General features: G+C 39.1%; 1 protein-coding gene across 5 annotated transcripts in view; it reads left to right on the top strand.

The window, feature by feature from the left end:
• Positions 1–630: 630 nt before the first annotated feature.
• Positions 631–22,437, top strand: part of LOC129823838 (CMP-N-acetylneuraminate-beta-1,4-galactoside alpha-2,3-sialyltransferase-like) — a 79,294-nt gene continuing 57,487 nt past the window's right edge. For 2 of the 5 annotated variants that reach the window (XM_055882870.1, XM_055882868.1), the window contains exons 1-2: positions 631–859; positions 17,706–17,854. In XM_055882870.1, coding sequence (XP_055738845.1) covers positions 17,746–17,854 — 109 coding nt within the window. In that variant the 5' untranslated portion in view covers positions 631–859; positions 17,706–17,745. Of the gene's footprint in view, positions 860–17,404; positions 17,551–17,705; positions 17,855–22,437 lie in introns of those variants that run through there. The other 3 variants (XM_055882869.1, XM_055882871.1, XM_055882872.1) reach the window with 3 other exon arrangements.

Below are 22,437 nucleotides of genomic sequence, written 5' to 3'. Positions count from 1 at the left end.
GCAACATTTCGTCAAATAGCCTATGCTGTGGCCCCTAGCTACAGTAACGCATAGATCTATGTCCATTGGTATTTCTCTAAAAGGTTTTGACATGAGACTTCAGAAATTATATCTCAAGAAGTAAGTTGTGTGAGCAGGAAACCACAATGTGAAAGCACAGAGAAATTGTTTGAATTGACTAGGCCATCTCTCAAATCATAGGCCTACCCTCTCTGTAGTTGAGGGTCAATTTAAAAATGCAATACATTGCCATACATTTCTAATAGCAAATAATGGTGTATTTAACAACTGCCAGAACAGACCTGTTTATAATTGACTATGTGTATGGTAACAAAATATGTGCATGTCAAGCAAAAGCTATCGATAGTGTAGGCTACAATTCAACAAATACATTACATCTCTATTGTTGCACGTGAAACATCCAGTTAGATAGCTAAACCGTTGAAAGGACGATGGGGACAATGAAAGGATTTTGATGCTACCATCGGGTACATAAAGGCAAACATTGCACACGCAACAGCCGAATATAATGTAAAAGCTGACTGGGAGAGTGCCACGTGAAGGTTTGAACAAATGAAAAGGTGTTTTCAGGCATTCGACTCAATTGAAGTACTGGAGATAATCGTAAACGCAACATAACCACGTGACAGACCAACCATTCAGCCAGAGTAGCTTGGAGAGAAGAGAAGGGGCGCGAGCAATATGGGAGGGTGATTCTCGAACATCTTCAGCTAACAGATCTCATGATGATGGTCGGAAAAGTAGGGGCGATACGGTTGCGACCTTTTCGTTTTTTAAACTAGCGCTAGCTACGTCTGGCCTTTTCTACAAGAGGCAGTTCTGAAAAAGGGACGATAAGGTAACTACCACAAACATTTAAACGAATCTGTTTTTATACGACGTTGTGGTGAATGTTGTCTGGCTAGCTACGTTGTAACGTCTGCTAACGTTAGCTAGTTAACGTTATCCAGTTTATTTTAGACAACCGCTATCTTTCCATTTCATTGTCGTCTAGCTAGCCAGCTATCTAAAGTAGCTAACCTAGTTAGTTAGCTATGTTTTTGTAAATTACTCAATCGTGTATCGTTTGTAGTAATCTTTCCTAACCCTTGGTTGTTGTGATTGCGGTAGCTAGCTAACATTACATTTTTAAGGCATAGAAACCTCACAAAACCTAACGGCAACTTCCAGGTTAGCAAGAGTGCCAATTTAACCTGTTACTGTTAGCTACAGTAACTAGTTATATGAACTTAGCTATCCACCGTCTTTGTTGTGGGTTTTGGTGGATACAAACGTTTTTTAATTGTCTTGACAACTCGACTGTCAGGGAAATATAATTTGTCTAAATAGCTAGCTAAGTCTACTATCTGCATTGATGTTTGTATTGCAAAACGGCTGTATTCTGTATAGCGAAACGTGATTATGGGACCAGCAATACCGTTATTTTCCCTACGTGCTAGCAAGGCGAACCAGCCAACAAACTAGGCAGCTAGCGAGTTACAAATGGCTCTGACGTTAGACTGGCAGTTAAGAACGATAGTAACGTTAATCATCTGGTACTTTATCTAAGGTTGGGTGAATATCCTCTCGCTCGTAACCATTACATTAACATTACCCAGTAGCTACTCCCTGTATTAAAGCTGTAATATGTAACTTTTTGGGCGACCCGACCAAATTCACATAGAAATTTGTTGTAGATTTGTCATTCTCATACAGTGCGACCATTTTACTCGCATACATATTTTGATGTGCGACCTGGATTTTTATTTATTTTGGAGCACCAGTGCGCCTAGAAAAATGTAGTATTCTAGCTTTAATACGCCAAATATTTTTCTCCTAAATTTTGTATGCCTACATGTTTTTCTTCTTCACATGTGCTCCTTGTAAAAAAAGGGTCAGCTTAGAGCCCTGTAGGCAACCGTATAGATAATAGACTGAGTTGTAGCAGAAGCGTGTGTGTGCCAACTTGATGTTGAAGTTGTGCACAGCCACGCACTCATGGATGAAACGTGTAGTTGGTCAGCGTGGTAAATGTGTTGTTGCCTACCCTCACTGCTTTGGGGCGGCCCGTAAGGAAGTCCAGGACCCAGTTACAGAGGGAGGTGTTCAGTCCCAGGGTCCTGAGTTTAGCGATGAGCTTGGAGGGGACTATGGTACTCAAGTGCTGAGCTGTAGTCAATGAACAGCATTCTTATGACTCACCACCTGGATTCGGTTTTATGTAGCAACATTTGACTTTCATTTTTTTTTTTTTTTACATTGGATAAAAGTAGAGACTCAGCTACAAAATGGTATATCATACACTGCATTTTAGAAAACAATGGGAAAGTAATTCTGCTTTGAAAGTTGATCAATTTATAAACTCACTTTTGAGAACCGTCTTTCAATGTTTTGGTACTACTATTGGAGAGACCTTCTTTGTCTACACCCATTCAGCATTGTTCACACCCTCTTAATCCTTAGCCCCACCAATCTCTTTAAGGGTTGATCCAACTGTTCTGTACTAACTTGCCAGCTACTTCCAGACATCTAAGTGAGAGGGCACAGCTCACTGAACATTACTCGCCCTATCGCTCTGTGGTTTCGCGTTCAGAGAGGACACTGGACACTCTGGCCAATAAGTAGGGTTGTTCCGAATGCTCTGACCCCACAACTACAGTCAAGCACCCAAGCTAACATTGGCTAGCTACTTTCAGACACATAATGAGAGAACACCCCACTCTGACCATTTTACTCGCCCTAGCAGAGCTGGTTAGGCTTTTTTTCATGTTATCCAGAGCGTTGGTGACTAACTGTGCTGCTGGCAACAATTGAATTATGCTTTGTTGTTGACGTTTACTGACACCGGACATATTCAACGTGTGTTGAGCGTTAAATGCATCCGTTATTCTGCGCTCTGGCACACTAAGACGAGAGTCTTTTGTTAAGAAATGTAGCTAGGTAAACAATGACTCACAATGCATGACGTAATGTGAGCCAGCTAGCTAGCTAACAGTACACTTTAACGTGAAATGAAAATACTTTGTCAAAATTAGAGTGGTGTCTTTTGTTAAGACATGGAGCTAGCTAGCTAAACAATAGACCATAATCACAATTTATGACGTTACTACCCTACTAGCTAATCAACCAGGTTCTATGGCTGTAACCAGTCAAGCAAATGTGTCTGAGATACGAAGAATATGATCATACACATAACGTTAGCTAGCGACCAAGCTAGCTGACAGTACACTTGAAATGAAACCACTTTCTGTCAAAATTAGAAATGTGTAATATCTGAATCTTACCAGTATACATTATGGTTGCGTCTCCTGTCTGATGCCATGCATGGTTGCCTTAGTTTTATGATGTAATCCAGGCTGGGGTCTTCTCCTCCTTAGCTATCATACTCAAATTCCACTGATTGCAAAACTCGGTCTTCCAGAAAGTGGAGAGCATACATATAACGTTAGCTAGCTAACAGTACACTTTAACTTGACATTAGGTTTATGCAGTTTTACTACGCAATACTTTAAAAAAAAGAAGCTGCGCTCGACACAATTACCTAGACATACTGACCAGCTCCAATAGACAGACGTGTGCTGTGTGATAGACCAATTCAAACCCATCTCTCGGCATGTCCAGCCCACTCATTATCTCAGCCAATCATGGCTAGCGGGAAGATTGCTCTCTCTTTCTGGGGCTAAACCAACTGTGCTTGTAATTTAACAATTTATTTGTATTTACAGATGGCATACAAATTTGATATTAACCTTTTACGGGGGCAGCCCGACACCGGTACACTTATGACAACATCCAGCTCAAAATGTACGGCGCGAAATTCAAAATCTATTTTTTTTAATATTTAACTTTCACACATTAACAAGTCCAAGACACCAGATGAAAGGTGCACATCTTGTGAATCAAGCCAACATGTCCGATTTTTAAAATGTTTTACAGGGAAGACAAAATATGTAAATCTATTAGCTAACCACGTTAGCAAAAGACAACTTTTTCTAACTCCATCAGTTTCTTACTCCATCAGGTGCTATCACAAATTCGACCAAATAAAGATATAAATAGCCACTAACCAAGAAACAAATTCATCAGATGACAGCCTGATAACATATTTATTGTATAGCATATGTTTTGTTCGAAAAATTTGCATATTTTATGTATAAACCATAGTTTACATTTCAGCTACAAGCCGAAATTGCACCAAAAGCAGCCATAATATTTACAGACACCAACGTCAAATAGCTAATTACTCATCATAAAACATTTCTGAAAAATACATAGTCTGCAGCAATTGAAAGACAGGCATATTGTGATTCCAAACAATATTTCCGATTTATTAAATGTTTTACAGCGCAAACAAAATGTATCGCTATATTAGCGTAGCTAAAATAGACAGAAATAATTGGGCGCCCACGGCCAATTCACATGCACGACAGATATATGAAATAACATCATAAAATGGGTCTTACTTTTGCTGATCTTTCATCAGAATGTTGAAGAACGTCTCTCTGTCCAGATGAGTCGTTGTTTCGATTCAGAATGGCAAATGTCCCTCTTCAATTAGCATTGGCACTAGCGTAGTGGTATAAATTTCTCCAACGTAAACACAGTCAGATGACGGAACACGGCAAAACTCCCGAATAAAGTTTCAATAATCTGATTAAACTATATTGAAAAAACATACATTACGGTGATATGGTCACATGTAGCAAAAAAAATTCGAGCTGGAGACGTTAGCCGTTCGTTACCAAGGCAAAACAAAAGTCCATCCCACTTCCTCCAGAGTACCGGAAGTGGACGGTCAGGACAAAGAAATAGTTTTTTTTCCCACCACAGAACAAGATGAGCAGAAATTTCTTCTCTGACATCCTCTTTACACCAATAGGAAGGCGTATAGATTGTCAGCAGACTCCTAAGTTTTAAGACCATGTATAGGCATCAAATTGAAAAGAGCACCGATTTCTGACATTTTACTTCCTGGTCAGGAAAAGTGCTGCAGAAGGACTTCTGTTTCACTCAGAGAGAAGGCATTTCTGCCAAAAAATACATTTTGGTTAAAAATAATTACTTTCAAACTGCTCTTCTGTGAAGTTGTGACTTGCGACATACGCCTAGTTTCCTTAATCGGGCTACATATAGGTATTTGTTTTGTTCAGGGCCAGTTTTCCCAAAAGCATCTTAAGGCTAAGTTAATCGTTAGAACCTTCGTAGTAGCATCGTAATTCTCTGAGCTGTTTCCCAAAACCATAGTTATTAAAATGCACTTAAATGCTTATAATCTAACGCCTGCATCAGACCACTTGTAGAACAGCTAAGTGCGTTGTTAAATGCTTTTTTGCCCTTACGTGTCACTTTATATGCAAGATATCTGCTTAACATAGAATCACATGGTTTGTCTCACTGTGACCACCGATAACTTCAGAACAAAGTTGACTACAAGTACAAAGTTGCCGATGTCTTTGCAATTAATTAAAACAAGCAATGTATAAAAATGTAATGGTTGATCAGTTGTCAGTATTGTGAAATATTTCTTATGTTAAGGTAAGATTTTAATAGAAAGCTGATCAGAGAGCAGCTGCCTTTCTTTCGATCCCCTCAGTATTGACACATGCTCCAATGATGCACTTAGCTACTATTCTCTCTGCGCTGTGTATCTGGAAACGCATGTAACATCGTTAAAACACTCAATAGCCTAAGTTCCATCGCTAGCAGGAAACCTGGTCCGGTTTGGTGAGGGAAGTATGGAGTGCAAAAGAGATTGCATGATCTGTTGGGATGGTATGCGAATTGGAGTTGGTCCAGGGTGTCTGAGATGATGGTGTTGTGAGCCATGACCAGCCTTTCAAAGAATTTCATGGCTATAGATTTGAGTGCTACAAGGCAATAGTCATTTAGGCAGGTTACCTTGGCATTCTTGGGCATGGGGACTATTGGCGGTCTACTTGAAACAAGTTAGTATTACAGACCGGGTCAGGTAGAGGTTGAAAATGTCAATAAAGACACTTGCCAGATGGTCAGACCTTGCTCTGAGTACGTGTCCTGGTCCCACGACCTTGGGAATGTTAACCTGTTTTTAAAGGTCTTACTAGCATCGGCTACGGGGCAAGTGTGATCACTGTCGTCTGGAACAGCTGGTGCTCTCATACATGGTTCAGTGTTGCTTGCGTCAATGCGAGCATATAAGGCTTAACATTTATAAAGCTGTCTTACGAAAACTCCTGCTGTACCTAACGTTATTGATATACAGTACCAGTTTGGACACAGCTCCTCATTCAAGGGTTTTTCTTTATTTTTACATTGTAGAATAATTGTTAAGACATCAACTATGAAATATCATATAGAATCATGTCGTAACCAAACAAAAAGTGTTCAACATATCTAAATATATTTTATATTGGAGATTCTTCAAAGTAGCCACCTTTTGCCTTGATTACAGCTTTGCACACTCTTGGCATTCTCTCAACCAGGTTCATGGGGAATGCTTTTCCAACAGTCTTGAAGGAGTTCCCACATATGCTGAGCACTTGTTGGCTGCTTTTCCTTCACTCTGCGGTTCAACTTATCCCAAACCATATCTATTTGGTTGAGGTCAGGTGATTGTGGAGGCCTGGTCATCTGATGCAGCACTCCATCACTCCCCTTGGTCAAATAGCCTGGAGGTGTGTTTTGGGTCATTGTCCTGTTGGAAAACAAATGATAGTCCCACTAAACGCAAACCAGATGGGATGGCGTATCGCTGCAGAATGCTGTGGTAACCATGCTGGTTAACCTCTAACGCCTCACAAACCCGGATCCGGGAGCACCCCCATCAAAAAAGCTGACTAGCATAGCCTAGCCTAAAGCCACAGGGATATCATATAATAAAATGTTCATGAAATCACAAGTCCAAGACACCAAATGAAAGATACACATCTTGTGAATCAAGCCATCATTTCTGATTTTTTTAAATGTTTTACAGGGAAGACACAATATGTAAATCTATTAGCTAACCACGTTAGCAAAAGACACCACTTCTTTACTCCACCATTTTTTTTTCTCCATCAGTAGCTATCACGAATTCGACCAAATAGAGATATAAATAGCCACTAACCAAGAAACAACCTCATCAGATGACAGTCTGATAACATATTTATTGTATAGCATAGGTTTTGTTAGAAAAATGTGCATATTTCAGGTATAAATCAGTTTACCATTGCAGCCACCATCACAACTCTCACCAAAGCGACTAGAATAACTACAGAGACCATAGTGTATTAGCTAATTACTCATCATAAAACATTTCTTAAAAATACACAGCGTACAGCAGATGAAAGACACAGATCTTGTGAATCCAGACAATATTTCAGATTTTCTAAGTGTTTTACAGCGAAAACACAATAAATCGTTATATTAGCTTACCACAATAGCAAACATCACAACAGCATTGATTCAAGGCAAAAATAGCAATAACGTATAAATCACCAAAATATGTAAATTTTTTCACTAACCTTCTCAGAATTCTTCAGATGACAGTCCTATAACATCATATTACACAATGCATATAGAGTTTGTTCGAAAATGTGCATATTTAGCGGCACAAATCGTGCTTATACAATGAGAATAGTGTCCAAAACCTCAAGCAATTTGTCCGGCGCCATCTTGGAGAGGCACCTATTCTTATTGAAAACTATTCATAAACTTGACAAAAAAAATACAGGTTGGACAGCAATTGAAAGACAAATTAGTTCTTCATGCAATCGCTGGGCTACATTTTTTAAATTAACGTTACTTCAAGCATACAGCGTGCGCTAAAGCGAGACCGCACCATAATTCATGGCGGAATTATTATTTGACATTTGTCAACATAAGTACGAATGAACAGCATAAAGACTGCTTACTATTTGTTGGGCTTCCATCAGAATCTTGGGAAAGGTGTCCTTTCTTCAGAACAATCGTCTTTTGGCTGAAAGATGTCCTCTTGTCCTGTCGAATTAACCGCTAACGTTAGCCACCCACTGGAGAGGAGTCCAACTAGTGAAAGCGCGTCACAAAGAAATCCAGGAAAATCGCAATAAACTGCTATAAATCGGTTTAAATTAACTACCTTATGATGTCTTTAACAACTATAACGAATAAAAACATGACCGGAGATACAGAACTGCTAAAACGCAAGCTTTGCAGGAGGCCATAGTGATGTCCCTGATGCGCCAGGCGCACCGTTGAAAAGGACGGTACTTCCGTTCCACGGTCTTATATAAGGCCCCAGATTGCGCAATCGACTCCATTCAAATTCTCACCGCTTACTGACATCTAGAGGAAGGCGTATGCAGTGCATGTAGCCCGATGGCTTACATGGGGACTTATAAACTGGCCTCAGAACAGGGACCTCGATTTCTGAAATCTCACTCCCTGACAGGAAATGTGCTGCAGAATGAGTTCTGTTTCACTCAGAAATAATTCAAACGGTTTTAGAAACTAGAGTGTTTTTTATCTAATAGTAATAATAATATGCATATTGTACGAGCAAGAATTGAGTTTGAGGCAGTTTAATGGGAACTCATTTTTACAAAGTCGAAATGGCGCCCCCCTAGTGTCAAGAAGTTAACTGTGCCTTGCATTCTAAATACAGTGGAAAGAAAAAGTATGTGAACCCTTTGGAATTACCTGGATTTATGCAGAAATTGGGCTTAACATTTGATCTGATCTTCATCAAAGTCACAACAATAGACAAACACAGTCTGCTTAAACTAATAACACGCAAACAATTATACGTTTTCATGTTCAACAAAGAAAAATTTAAAGGAGAGCCGCACACTCTAGGAGCTCAGATGCAATAATTGAATAACCTAATATCCAACGTTTCAACAGACAAGCTGTCTTCATCAGGATATAATGACAAACGCTGCGGGGTGACTAGTTTATATAGTGTCAAAGGACACACAGGTGTCTGTAATCATGGCTGGGTGTGGCCTGATCATTGGTTAATTGTCATATATTAAAATTGCATACAAAAAAACACAAACAGATAGCATACGATCACAGATACAATTTGGCTACATAAGCCTACAAAGATTTACAATAAATGGCAAAATCACAATAATGGCTTCAGATCAAAGTCTACGTTGAGACCGAAGGAAGCAGGGGTCTTTAAATTAAAGATCTAGGCAGCCTCTTGTTTTACCAAATTGTCAAGGTTACCCCCTCCTAGGGAGGGTGACATGTTCGATGCCAATTTAACGTAAGGAGGAAATCGAGTGGTTTGCTTCCAAAAAGTGGGCCGCAACTGGGTTAGTCGAGTTTTTGCACCTAATGGTGCTCCGAGATTCGTACTTTTAATTCGCATTTTGTTTTACCCACACATTTTTACCACAAGGACAAATTATAAGATAAATAACTGCCTTAGTGGAGCATGTCATAACACCTTTGATTGGGATCTGTTTCCCTGTTTGGGGGAGTTTGAAGGATCTACATGTATATGTGCCATTGCATTGAGCACAGCCATTACACATGTAGTTTTCATCCAGTAGGGGTGCAACTAGACGTTGTGCAGGGATATCTTGTGGTGGTAAATCAGAGTTTACCTATTGATTTCTGCCCCGCGAGAATACGACCAAGGGAGGGTCCGAAATCACATTACCAATTTTGTCATCGGATCTTAAAATGTGCCAATGTTTGAACGATTCCATTAATTTGTTCAGAGCACGTTGAATAGCGGGTAGTTAGAGTGCCAGAATGCTTCTTTTTGCGAGACTGATCTTGAAAAAGATCATGTCTCGGTTTGTTTTGAATTTTCTCAATGGCAGTATTAATCTGACCATTTTTGTACCCCTTCTCCTTGAATTTTCTTTGCGTCTCAGACATTTGATGTCCTTTAGTAGTGGTTTCTTTGCAGAAATTCAACCATGAAGGCCTGATTCACGCAGTCTCCTCTGAATAGTTGATGTTGAGATGTGTCTGTTACTTGAACTCTGAAGCATTTATTTGGGCTGCAATCTGAGGTGCAGTTAACTCTAATGAACTGATCCTCTGCGGTCCTCATGAGAGCCAGTTTCATCATAGCGCTTAATGTTTTTATGCGACTGCACTTGAAGAAACGTTCAAAGTTCTTGAAATGTTCCGCATTGACTCACCTTCATGTCTTAAAGTAATGAAGGACAGTCGTTTCTCTTTGCTTATTTGAAGTGTTCTTGCCATAATATGGACTTGGTCTTGTACCAAATTGGGGGTGGCAGGGTAGCCTAGTGGTTAGAAATCAAATCAACAGAAATCTCATAAATCAAATTTCTCAAACATACAAGTACCATTTTTGAAGATACAATTCTCGCCAACAGCCAATGAAATTGCAGGGCACCAAATACAAATCCAACAGATCTCATAAATCAAATTTCTCAAACATACAAGTATTAGACACCATTTTAAAGATAAAATTCTCGTTAATCTAGCCACAGTGTCTGATTTAAAAAATGCTTTACAGCGAAAGCTCCACACGATTATGTTAGGTCACCACCAAGCTACAGAAAGACACAGCCATTTTTCCCGCCAAAGAGAGGAGTCACAAAAAGCACAATTAGAGAGAAATTCATCACTAACCTTTGATCTTCAGCAGATAATACTCATAGGACTTCATGTTACACAATACATGTATGTTTTGTTCGATAAAGTGCATATTTATATCAAAAAATCTAATTTTACATTGGCGCGTTACGTTCAGTAGTTCTAAAACATGCTGTGATTGAGCAGAGAGCCACATGAATTCACAGAAATACTCATTATAAATGTTGATAAATTCAAGTGTTATACATTTCTCCTTTAATGCAACCGCTGTGTCAGATTTCAAAAAAACTTTACGGAAAAAGCATAATATGAGTACGGCGCTCAGAGCCCAAACCAGCCAAAATAAATATCCGCCATGTTGTGCAGTCAACATTCGTCAAAAATAGCATTATAAATATTCACTTACCTTTTATCTTCATTTGAATGCGCTCCCAGGAATCGCAGTTCCACAAATGTTTGTTTTGTTCGATAATGTCCATAATTTATGTCCAAATAGCTTCTTTTGTTGGGGCGTTTGGTAAACAAATCCAAACGCGCGTTCAGGTCCAGTCGGACGAAAAGTTCAAAAAGTTATATTACAGGTCGAAGAAACTTGTCAAACTAAGTATAGAATCAATCTTTAGGATGTTTTTATCATAAATGTTCAATAATGTTCCAACCGGAGAATTCCATTGTCTGTAGAAAAGCAATGGAACGAGAGTTACCTCATGTGAACGCGCGTGACTGAGAACGAGGCTGCTTCCAGACCCCTTAGTCAAACAGCTCTCATTCGCTCCCACTTCACAGTAGAAGCCTGAAACAACGTTCTAAAGACGGTTGACATCTAGTGGAAGCCTTATGAAGTGCAAAATAACCCATATCCCACTGTGTATTCAATAGGGGCTGAGTTCAAAAACGACAAACCCCAGATTTCCCACTTCCTGTTTGGATTTTTTTCTCTGGTTTTTGCCTGCCATATGAGTTTTGTTATACTCACAGACATCATTCAAACAGTTTTAGAAACTTCAGAGTGTTTTCTATCCAATACTACTAATAATATGCATATATTAGCATCTGGGACTGAGTAGGAGGCAGTTTACTCTGGGCATGCTATTCATCCAAAAGTGAAAATACTGCCCCCTATCCCAAAGAAGTTAAATAGGGCTATCTTCTGTATACCACCCCTACCTTGTCACAACACAACTGATTGGCTCAAACACATAAAGAAGGAAAGAAATTCTACAAATGAACTTTAACAAGGCACACCTGTTAATTGAAATACATTCCAGGTGACTACCTCATGAAGCTGGTTGAGAGAATGCTAAGAGTGCGCAAAGCTGTCATCAAGGCAGGGTGGCCACTTTAAAGAATCTAAAATATATTTTGTTTCCTACATGATTCCCTATGTGTTAGTTATGTAGAAAATAGTAAAAATAAATAAAACCCTTTAACCTTTCACGAGTATCTACCCCGGGTCCGGGATCACCCCCCCCCCCGCCCCCCCACACTGAGTAGCATAGCCTAGCATAGCGTCACAATTAAATAGTAGCATCTAAATATCATTAAATCACAAGTCCAAGACACCTAATGAAAGATACAGATCTTGTGAATAAAGCCACCATTTCAGATTTTTTAAATGTTTTACAGGGAAGACAAAATATGTAAATCTATTAGCTAACCACGTTAGCAAAAGACACCACTTTTCTAACTCCATCAGTTTCTTACTCCATCAGGTGCTATCACCAATTCGGCTAAACTAAGATATTGATAGCCACTAACCAAGAAAAAACCTCATCAGATGACAGTCTGATAACATATTTATGGTATAGGATAGATTTTGTTAGAAAAATGTGCATATTTCAGGTAGATATCATAGTTTACAATTGCACCCACCGTCACAAATGGACTAGAATAAATACATAGAGCAACGTGTTTACCTAATTACTAATCATCAAACATTTCGTAAAAATACACAGCATACACTAATCGAAAGACACAGATCCTGTGAATACAGACAATATTTCAGATTTTCTAAGTGTCTTACAGCGAAAAAACAATAAATCGTTATATTAGCATACCACATATGCAAACTTTACCAGAGCATTGATTCTAGCCAAAGAGAGCGATAACGTAAACATCGCCAAAATATATTAATTTTTTCACTAACCTTCTCAGAATTCTTCAGATGACACTCCTGTAACATCACAACATACATATACAGTTTGTTCGAAAATGTGCATATTTAGCCACCAAAATCATGGTTAGACAATGACAAAAGTTGCCCAGCTGGTCAGACAATGTCGTGCGCCATATTAGACAGTGATCTAGTCGTATACATAAATACTCATAAACGTGACAAAAAAATATAGGGTGGACAGCGATTGATAGACAATTTAATTCTTAATACAATCGCTGATTTACATTTTTTTAATTATCCTTACTTTTCAATACAGTTTGCGCCAAGCGAAGCTACGTCAAACAAAATGGCGTCATAAGCGATTAACATTTGTCGACAGAAACACGATTTATCATAATAAATTGTTCCTACTTTGAGCTGTTCTTCCATCAGAATCTTGGGCAAAGAATCCTTTCTTGGGTCTAATCGTCTTTTGGTCGAAAGCTGTCCTCTTGCCATGTAGAAATGCCCATTGCGTTCGGCATGAACTGGAACCGTGCCCAGAGATTCACAGTGTCTCAGAAATAAATGTCCCAAAATCGCACTAAACGGATATAAATTGCTATAAAACGGTTTAAATTAACTACCTTATGATGTTTTTAACTCCTATAACGAGTAGAAACATGACCGGAGAAATATAACTGGCTACACTAATGCTCGGAAAAAGAGCAGGTCGGTGTCCACCGCGCGCCCGACGCATCTGGAAAAGAGTTCCTACCTACACGTGTTTTTGTTTTATAGGGGCTGTGATTGCGCAATCGATACCATTCAAATCGTCATCACGTAAAGGCATCCAGGGGAAGACGTAAGCAGTGTCCGTATCCTGATAGCGTTCACAGTGGCCTTTAAACTGACTCCAGATCAGGGGCCAAAATGTGTGAAATCTGACTCCATGTCAGGGAAATTGCTGTAGAATGAGTTCTGTTCCACTCAGAGACAAAATTCCAACGCCTATAGAAACTAGAGAGTGTTTTCTATCCAATAATAGTAATAATATGCATATTGTACGAGCAAGAATTTAGTAGGAAGCCGTTTAATCTGTAATGCAATTATGCTAATGAGAAAACAGCACCCCCTGTAGTCGCAAGAAGTTAAATGAGTAGGTGTGTCCAAACGTTTGACTGGTACTGTACATGTGAGTTACCATACCCTGTCTCAGGGATAGCTAACTCTGGAAATTCCTTTGGTCTCTACAGAGTTAAGTAAATCAGCTTTTAGATTTTTGCACCTTGGTGCCTCTAGGGCAATTCAGACGGCTGATTAATTAAGGACCTTTTTTTCTGAAGAATGTGTTTTTTTAATGATTTTGTTTTTTTTTATCTCTGTTTTGGTTTTTGTATTGTTGTGTATATTTTTATTACAGGGCTCATCTGTAAAAGAGACCTTGGTCTCCACATGAGTCCCTGTCAAAAGTGTTTGTGTTGAGTAACCTTGATTAGAGAATGCTGATGTGCACACTGGCTGGAATGTTCTGTTTTGACTTGACTGTTTCTGTGAGAAACAACCCAAAGCGGTGTCTGAGTCAGTTTACACCGTTTACTGAACATATTCTATGAGCAAGACCGAGAGAAAAAGTTGTGTTATTAGTTGTTGTTTTTTATGATTAAGTGCTGCCATATGAGAATCCTAATCCTTATGAATAGTCCTGTCCTATAGAATCTTCTAGTCATAACTATAGAATCAGGATACAGTATGCCTTTTCTTTTAACGTCTGTTGCTCTTTACATTTTATGCTGCTCCATCTCTGTTATAGTGGTTGTTGTGAAGAGGTAATGTAATGTAATGTATTCATATTTCTACACTAATTCAGCTCAGTGCACAGTTGCCTCACTCCACCGGGCCTTTAAAACCATTGTTAGCACATGCCTCCAGCTGTTCGGAGAGAGAAAAAAGACAATGAAATGGAATTTGAATTGAGGTTCAGTTTTACATGTCACATCCCACAAATCCAAGGCATAATGTGTCTCCACAGGCTCTGTGCTAGTGTTGCACGGTATACTGAAACTTAAGTACTAAAAAAAATAACTTTTCGGCATTAGAATTTGTTACGCTCAGTACTACTGTCAAATGTGACAGAGGATCAAGACTATCAATCAGTACAGCCCCTTTATAGAGTGAAGAGCAGAGTGCCTGTGCCACCTATTCATTCATTGCTAGAGCTGTCTGGGTGGCATTGTTAGCGCCCCCACACGCATGCTGCACAGAAGTTAACCCACTTGAATAATGCAACACTGCATGTAGAAATGTTGAAACTGTTCATTACAGTTTGCAAAACAGTGTCCATACAGGCTAGAACACTTTACAAAATAAGTCCTAAAACAAGCTCAACTCAATGCATGCACTGTGAATAGACCTAGACTACATCTTGATTTACCCAGTTTATCAATAGATTTACCAATCAAATAAATTATTATCTTTATGAAATAAGTATATTTTGTATTATGTTTTGCTTTACAAAGTACTAGGGTGGTGAATTTAGCTGAAAGTTAGATTTGTTTTTAACCAAAGTCAAATTGATTGTATAATTGATTAATAAATGCATATATGGCTGTTTCTAAATAATAGACATAAAGTCTGTTAAAAGTAATGGTATTGAGCTCAAAAAATTCCCAATGATTGAACAGGGCCTGGTTCCCCAAAAGCATCTTATAGCTAAGTTCGTTATAACCATTGAACTCTGACTGGTTCATCGTTAGAACCGGTCCCAGAGCAGTTGCTGAGTTTCTGTCTGGATCAAGTGCCATTCTGTGACTTTACCTAATATGCATTATTTCTTTGTTTGTGGTATCGTAAGCCAGGTACCGGTATCAAAGTTAAAATTCTGGTATCGTGACACTATTCTGTGCATAATAATAGTCATTGAAGATGATTGGAATTTGCAGGTCTGACAAAATTGCATTGGTGTTGGGTCACATTTTTTTTTTTACAGTAGACCTCCGGGCCGGGGTGATTGTAAACCGCACAGAAGAGCTAAATGAATGCGATTAAGAGATGGGTTCATATCCCAGATATGAATCTCTTCACTCATCAGTGCTATATTTCAGATCTCAGGGCATGAGTGAGTGGGCATAGTGCCTCTTCCTTTGTCAAGGTGGAAACAATGTGGGAACTAGAGGTCGACCGATTATGATTTTTCAACACCGATACCGATTTATTGGAGGACCAAAAAAAGCCAATACCGATAAATCGGCCAATCTTTTTTTTATATATATATTTGTAATGATGACAATTACACCAATACTGAATGAACAAGGAACCCTTTTATTTTAACTTAATATAATATATAAATCATCTATTTAGTCTCAAATAAATAATGAAACATGTTCAATTTGGTTTAAATAATGCAAAAACAGTGTTGGAGAAGAATGTAAAAGTGCAATATGTGCCATGTAAAAAAGCTAACGTTTAAGTTCATTGCTCAGAACATGAGAACATATGAAAGCTGGTGGTTCAATATTCCCAGTTAAGAAGTTTTAGGCTGTAGTTATTATAGGAATTATGAAGTGTTGACTATTTCTCTCTCTACCATTTGTATTTCATATACCTTTGACTATTGTATGTTCTTATAGCCACTTTAGTATTGCCAGCCTAATCTCGGGAGTTGATTGGCTTGAAATCATAAACAGCGCTGTGCTTCAAGCATTGCTAAGAGCTGCTCGCAAACGCAGTAAAGTGCTGTTTGAATGAATGCTTATGAGCCTGCTTCTGCCTACCACCGCTCAGTCAGACTGCTCTATCAAATCATAGACTTAATTATAATAATCACACAGATTCGAGCCTTTGGTCATTAATATGGTCAAATCTGGAAAACTATCATTTCAAAAACAAAACTTTTATCCTTTCAGTGAAATACAGAACCAACCCTAAGTCTAAATATTGCTGTTACATTGCACAACCTATGTTATGTCATAATTGTCAAATTCTGGCAAATATTAATTACGTTTTTTTTAGGTAGAAATACAGTTCGCAGCGAGCCTGGCGACCCAGACTGTTGCATATACCCTGACTCTGCTTGCACTGAACGCTAGAGAAGTGACATAAAATTTCCCTAGTTAATATTGCCTGCTAACATGCATTTATTTTTACTAAATATGCAGGTTTAAAAAAAAAAATATACTTCTGTGTATTGTTTTTAAGAAAGGCATTGATGTTTATGGTTAGGTATATTTGTGCAACCATTGTGCTTTTTTCGCAAATGTGCTTTTGTTAAATCATCACCCGTTTGGCAAAGTTGAAGTAGGCTGTGATTCGATGATAAATTAACAGGCACCGCATTGATTATATGCAACGCAGGACAAGCTAGTTAACCTAGTAATATCATCAACCATGTGTAGTTTGTTTTTTATAAGATAAGTTTAATGCTAGCTAGCAACTTACCATGGCTCATTGCAGCCACATTGCAGCTATAAGGTCGTTTTGATGCTGCACCCTGTGTAACAGGTGGTCAGCCTGCCACACAGTTTCCTCATGGATTGCAATGTAATTGGCCATAATCGGCATCCAAAAAGGTTGATTACTGATTATGACAACTTGAAATCGACCATGCTGATTAATCGGTCGACCTCTAGTGGGAACCAATGTTTGGGGAGGCCAGTTGGATCATATTACCTCAGTTATGGAGAGTTTTTGGAAATGTAAAAACGTCTGTGGCTCAGCCTAGTTGGATGTTTGCTCAGCAGGAAACGTTTACTAGACATTGTTGACTAATTTCAACAATTGCAGTTAAGCCGCTGACAAGCAGTGTGCGCCAACTTCTGCAACACACTGGCTTCTCATCTTCTCCCTCCCTTCATGAGCACTGAGTAATGGAAAGCTGGAACTAAGAACTTGGTCTGGTGAGCCACCTTATTGTGTAATCACCTCATTGGGTAAGCTATTCTTCGATCAGTTGTCATTTAAAGAGAGTAGATTGGGAAAGGTTAAACAGCCTAAGCCATTTCTTACAGCCAGCCTATTTGCATACATTACTGACTCCTCATTTCCCTTGTACTTTCACTTCTCTGCATCTCCTGTATCCTTGTAGGTGATGTGCTGCATGGTGCCATGTGAATGACAGAACCACAATGAAGTCGTCACACAAGCTGCTGTTCGTCCTGTGCCCCATGCTGGTCCTGGGCTTCATCTACTACTCCTCTGGGAAGCTACACCTGCACGTATGGGGCCAGAAGCCACGTGAGTTACACTAGACAGCCTATGCCTCTATCCACTCATCCATCCATTTGTCTATCGTACTGTCTGTGTTAGATTGCTGGTTGGTCTCCTCTGTATCTATATAATTTTCAGCCTGTTGATTTACTCCTGTCTTTCTGTGTGTCTCTGCTTGTCAGTCAAGATCTGTGTCACTGGCCTACAGACAATACCCCCATAATGTCAAAGTGGATTTATTTTTAAAACAAATTAATAAAAAAATAAAAGCTGAAATGTCTAGAGTCAATAACTATTCAATGCCTTTGTTATGGCAAGCCTAATTATGTTCAGGAGAAAACATTTGCTTAACAAGTCATATTGGGGAAGGCTGAGGTTTCATAGTTGCTACCCATTGGTCAGAAACTGGTTGAATCAACGTTGTTTCCACGTCATTTCAACCAAAGTATTCAATGTGATGATGTTGAATCAACGTGGAAAACGGATTGGATTTTTTAAAGTCTTCAACCTAAGGGAATTTTGTCTCTTTCACCAAACTTTTAACCTAAATCCAATGACATGGTGACATTTCTTGTTGATTTCACATAGCATTCAACTCAACCAAATGTAAATCAAAACTAGACATTGAACTGATGTCTGTGCCCAGTGGGTAGTGTTACTACAAGGACTGTGATTGGCTATGTTACTATGGCATATCAGCACACTTAAACTGTAAGGAAGATTTTCAAGCAACAAGGAATTAAGGAAATTAAACAGAATGTTTTTTCCCTGTAACTGAAGATGAGTTCTTAGGTTCTTGTCTTTAGTGGAAATCAAGATGACGAAGTCTGGTGGTCAAAGACCACAATGTTTCTATTTTCTGCAACGTTTCTCATCATGTTCAATGATCAGTACACAAGGTGCCTTCGGAAAGTATTCACACCCCTTGACTTTTTCCATATTTTGTTGTGTTACATCCTGAATTTTAAATTGATATAAATGAGAATTTGTCACTGACCTAAACAATACCCCATCATGTCAAAGTGGAATGATATTAGTTATAAAAAAGGAAAATCTGAAATGTCTTGAGTCAAGTATTCAACTCCTTTGGTATGACACGCCTAAATTAGTTCAGGGGAAAACATGTGCAAGTCACATAAGATTCATGGACTCAATCTTTGTGCAATATTATTTTACATGATGTCTGAATGACTACCTAATTTTTGTACCCCACACATACAATGATCTGTAATGTCGAGCAGTGAATTTCAAACAGATTCAACCATAAAGACAAGGGAGGTTTTCCAATGCCTCGCAAAAAAGAGCACCTATTGGGAGATGGTTAAAAACGGACATTGAATATCTAATTGAGCATTGTGAAGTTATTAATTACACTTTGGATGGTGTATCAATACACCCAGTCACTACAAAGATACAGGTGCCCTTCAAAGTTCAGTTGCTGTAGAGGAATGAAACCGCTCTGGGACTTCACCATGAGGCCAATGGTGACTTTAAAAGAGTTACAGAGTTTAATGGCTGTGATAGGAGAAAACGGAGGATGGATCAACAACGTTGTAGTTACTCCGCCATACAAACCTAATTGACAGAGGGAAAATAAGGCACTAAAGTAAGTCTACTAAACATTTAGCAGAAAAATTAACTTTGTTATTTTCAAGCCTAGTATTTTCAAGCCTAGTGGTGGCTGCATCATGTTATGGGTATGCTTGTCATCGGCAAGGACTAGGGAGTTTTTTTTAAGATAAAAAGAAACGGAACAAAGCTGAGCACAGGCAAAATCTTAGAGGAAAACTTACTTCATTCTGCATTCCACCAGAGACTAGGAGAGGAATTCACCTTTCAGCAGGACAATAAACAAATATACACTGGAGTGTTTTTCCAAGACCGCATTGAATGTTCCTGAATGGCCTAGTTACAGTTTTGACTTCAATCGGCTTAACCATTTTCAACTAATACCATATATGTTTATCTAGCAGTAGTCAACAACCAACTTGACAGAGCTTGAAGAGTTCTAAAAATAATTGTGGAAATATTGTACAATCCAAGCGTGCAAAGCTTAGTCTTACCTAAAAAGACTCACAGCTGTAATCACTGCCAAAGGGTATTCTAACATGTATTGACTCAGGAGTGTGAATACTTATGTAAATGAGAAATTGCTGTATTTCATTTTCAATAAATGTGCATGTTTTCACTTCATTTTTATGGGGTATTGTGTGTGTAGATGGGTGAGTTTACATTTTGAATTACATTTCTGAAGGGACTGCGCACACGCATAGATTCATGCTACACACACACATCACAACTGCTGCTACCAGACTTATTATACTGCTCAATTTGTACACTCCCCCAATAAACGTGTACATCTTGGGCTATAAATAGTTCCTAAAATATGTATTCTATTTTACTGAGACATTTACTTTAGGTTCATATTCTTTTATTTCTTATTGTTGCATTGTCGAAGGAACCTGCAAGTAAAGTTTCATGGACGATGTATACCATGCGTATCACATGCATACGACTAATAAATCTTGACTCTATATATGTGTCTATTGCCATTGCCTAGGTAGCCGAAGCCAATTTCTCTAATTTATTTCCTGTAGTTGATGAGGACTAAAGTCCAGCTGCAGGGTACCAATACAGGCTGAAGGCTGTGAGAGCCCCGTGGTCAGCTCTGTACCCGCCTGGCATGTTTTGGGTGTCGGTTGGTTATGAATCAGGGTTGGTAATGAAGAGGGCTACGTAATGGTGGAAAACCTGAGTCTCCCAGGGCGTGGATGGTTGGGTGATGTTTCACTGTTGGGTGGTCACTGATATTTATCTTTGTAACCAGCAGAGGCGGCTAAAAGATTTCCCATAAACATTCCCTGGAACTTTTAGAACTGGTTGCCAGAGGTGTTTCTTATCAGTAGGAAACACTGTAGATGCACTGTTCACAGGAAGTGTTTGAATGTGAGTTGAAGTTCGTGCTTTGTGGTTGCCTCTCATGAGTAACTTGTAGCCTGAGACATTGAAGGAAGCTTGAAGCTAAGAGGGACATTTTAGAACTCCGGAGGGCGTTGAAATCCCACAGTGAGACTCAGATGAGGGGAGGCCTAGCTTCTTCTGCTGTATAAAGTAAGGGACTTGTTTCAAGTTATCAAAAGCTCCAGTTACGGTGTCTTACTCCCATTACATTCCCAGTAAGCATTGTAATTTGCAATATGCATGCCCTTTCAAAATAACTAATTTGAGTCTTTTTCATTTGGCTCAAGTTTTTGTAATTTTAATGATTCCAAAATTATTAATATGTCCTTTTGATTCATTCATAGATGATTCTGAAGTGACTGTTTCCAATTATATTTCTCAACACGAAGACCATAAACATTTAGTCCAGAAAAACACTGGATTTGGGAATTGTGGCTTTTTGCACACTGCTGCCAGATGTTAAGGTCCGGAGGTCTGTTTGTCCGAGAGGACAGGGAGCATGTTTGTCCCTTTTGTGTACTCTCCCCAACACTGACTTTATCTGTTATATCACCACAGAGGATCAAACCGAATAATCCCTGTTCCACACTTTTGAGGTATTCTACTCGGAGTCTTTAAATCACCGTTCAGCACATTGTGTTGTGTATGAGTTATGGTGAAAAGATACCCTTTTTAACTACTCTTATGTAAATATTTATCCCTACAGTGAATAGGCTTGCTTAACTTGCTGACCACCAGTCAATTGACTTCATGTTTTACAATGTAAAGCACCAAACTGGTGTGTCACTAATGGTGAACAGAGCAGCTAGGCCACAGGGCTGAGTCATGTTGGAACCCTGATTAGGTTATTTCTTAGCATTTGGACATGATTTACCTGGCAACTTGGAACTTCAAACAAGTTGATATGGATGTTTTTATTCCCACTGCAGCAACTTCAGAGGATGTTTGACACTTCTGAAGTTTCTGTGACAAGACCCCTTTGTGCATTGCCTTTACACTGTCAATATTTAGGGTCTCCGGTTTCCTCCTCTAATTTCAGGACTAGATTAGTGAGGTTGGCCCATATAGTCTGGTTGTAGTGTCAAGAGACTGAGCCCCTTCTCACAAATCTAAATGATCACTGACTATGGGAACTTATTCATCAAGATGGATTTGAGTGAGTGCTTCAGTCAGTCTGTCAGTTTGATATCAGAGCCTCTCGAGGCCTATACAGTGCTTTGCAAAAGTATTCAGAACACATGGATTTCTTCACATTTTGTCTTACAAGGGGTCTGAATACTTTTGCAAGGCACTAAGGTGGTGGGCCGAAGACTGAAAACATGAAGTTGATGGATCCCCTTCAAGAGAGGAGCTGATGATCATAATGTTTGTGTATATGACAGTAAAACATTCTTACTATGACTATATACATTTGTTGGCACCTTCAATTCTTGTACTTCTCATTGAAAGGATAATTCAACACTTGGCCGCCCAGGCAAATTTGCTGAACTTCTAAACTTTGGACTCCCGGGTGGCGCAGCGGTCTAAGGCACTGCATCTGTGCTGGAGGCGTCACTACAGACCCTGGTTCGATTCCAGGCTGTATCACAACCAGCCGTCCCATAGGGCGGCACACAATTGGCCCAGGGTCTTTAGGGTTTGGCTGGTGT

This window comes from Salvelinus fontinalis, chromosome 26 (genome assembly GCF_029448725.1).
Source record: "Salvelinus fontinalis isolate EN_2023a chromosome 26, ASM2944872v1, whole genome shotgun sequence".
In the NCBI taxonomy this organism is placed as follows: domain Eukaryota; kingdom Metazoa; phylum Chordata; class Actinopteri; order Salmoniformes; family Salmonidae; genus Salvelinus; species Salvelinus fontinalis.
Note: the sequence above shows the minus strand (reverse complement) of the source record. Positions and strands in the feature narration are given on the sequence as shown.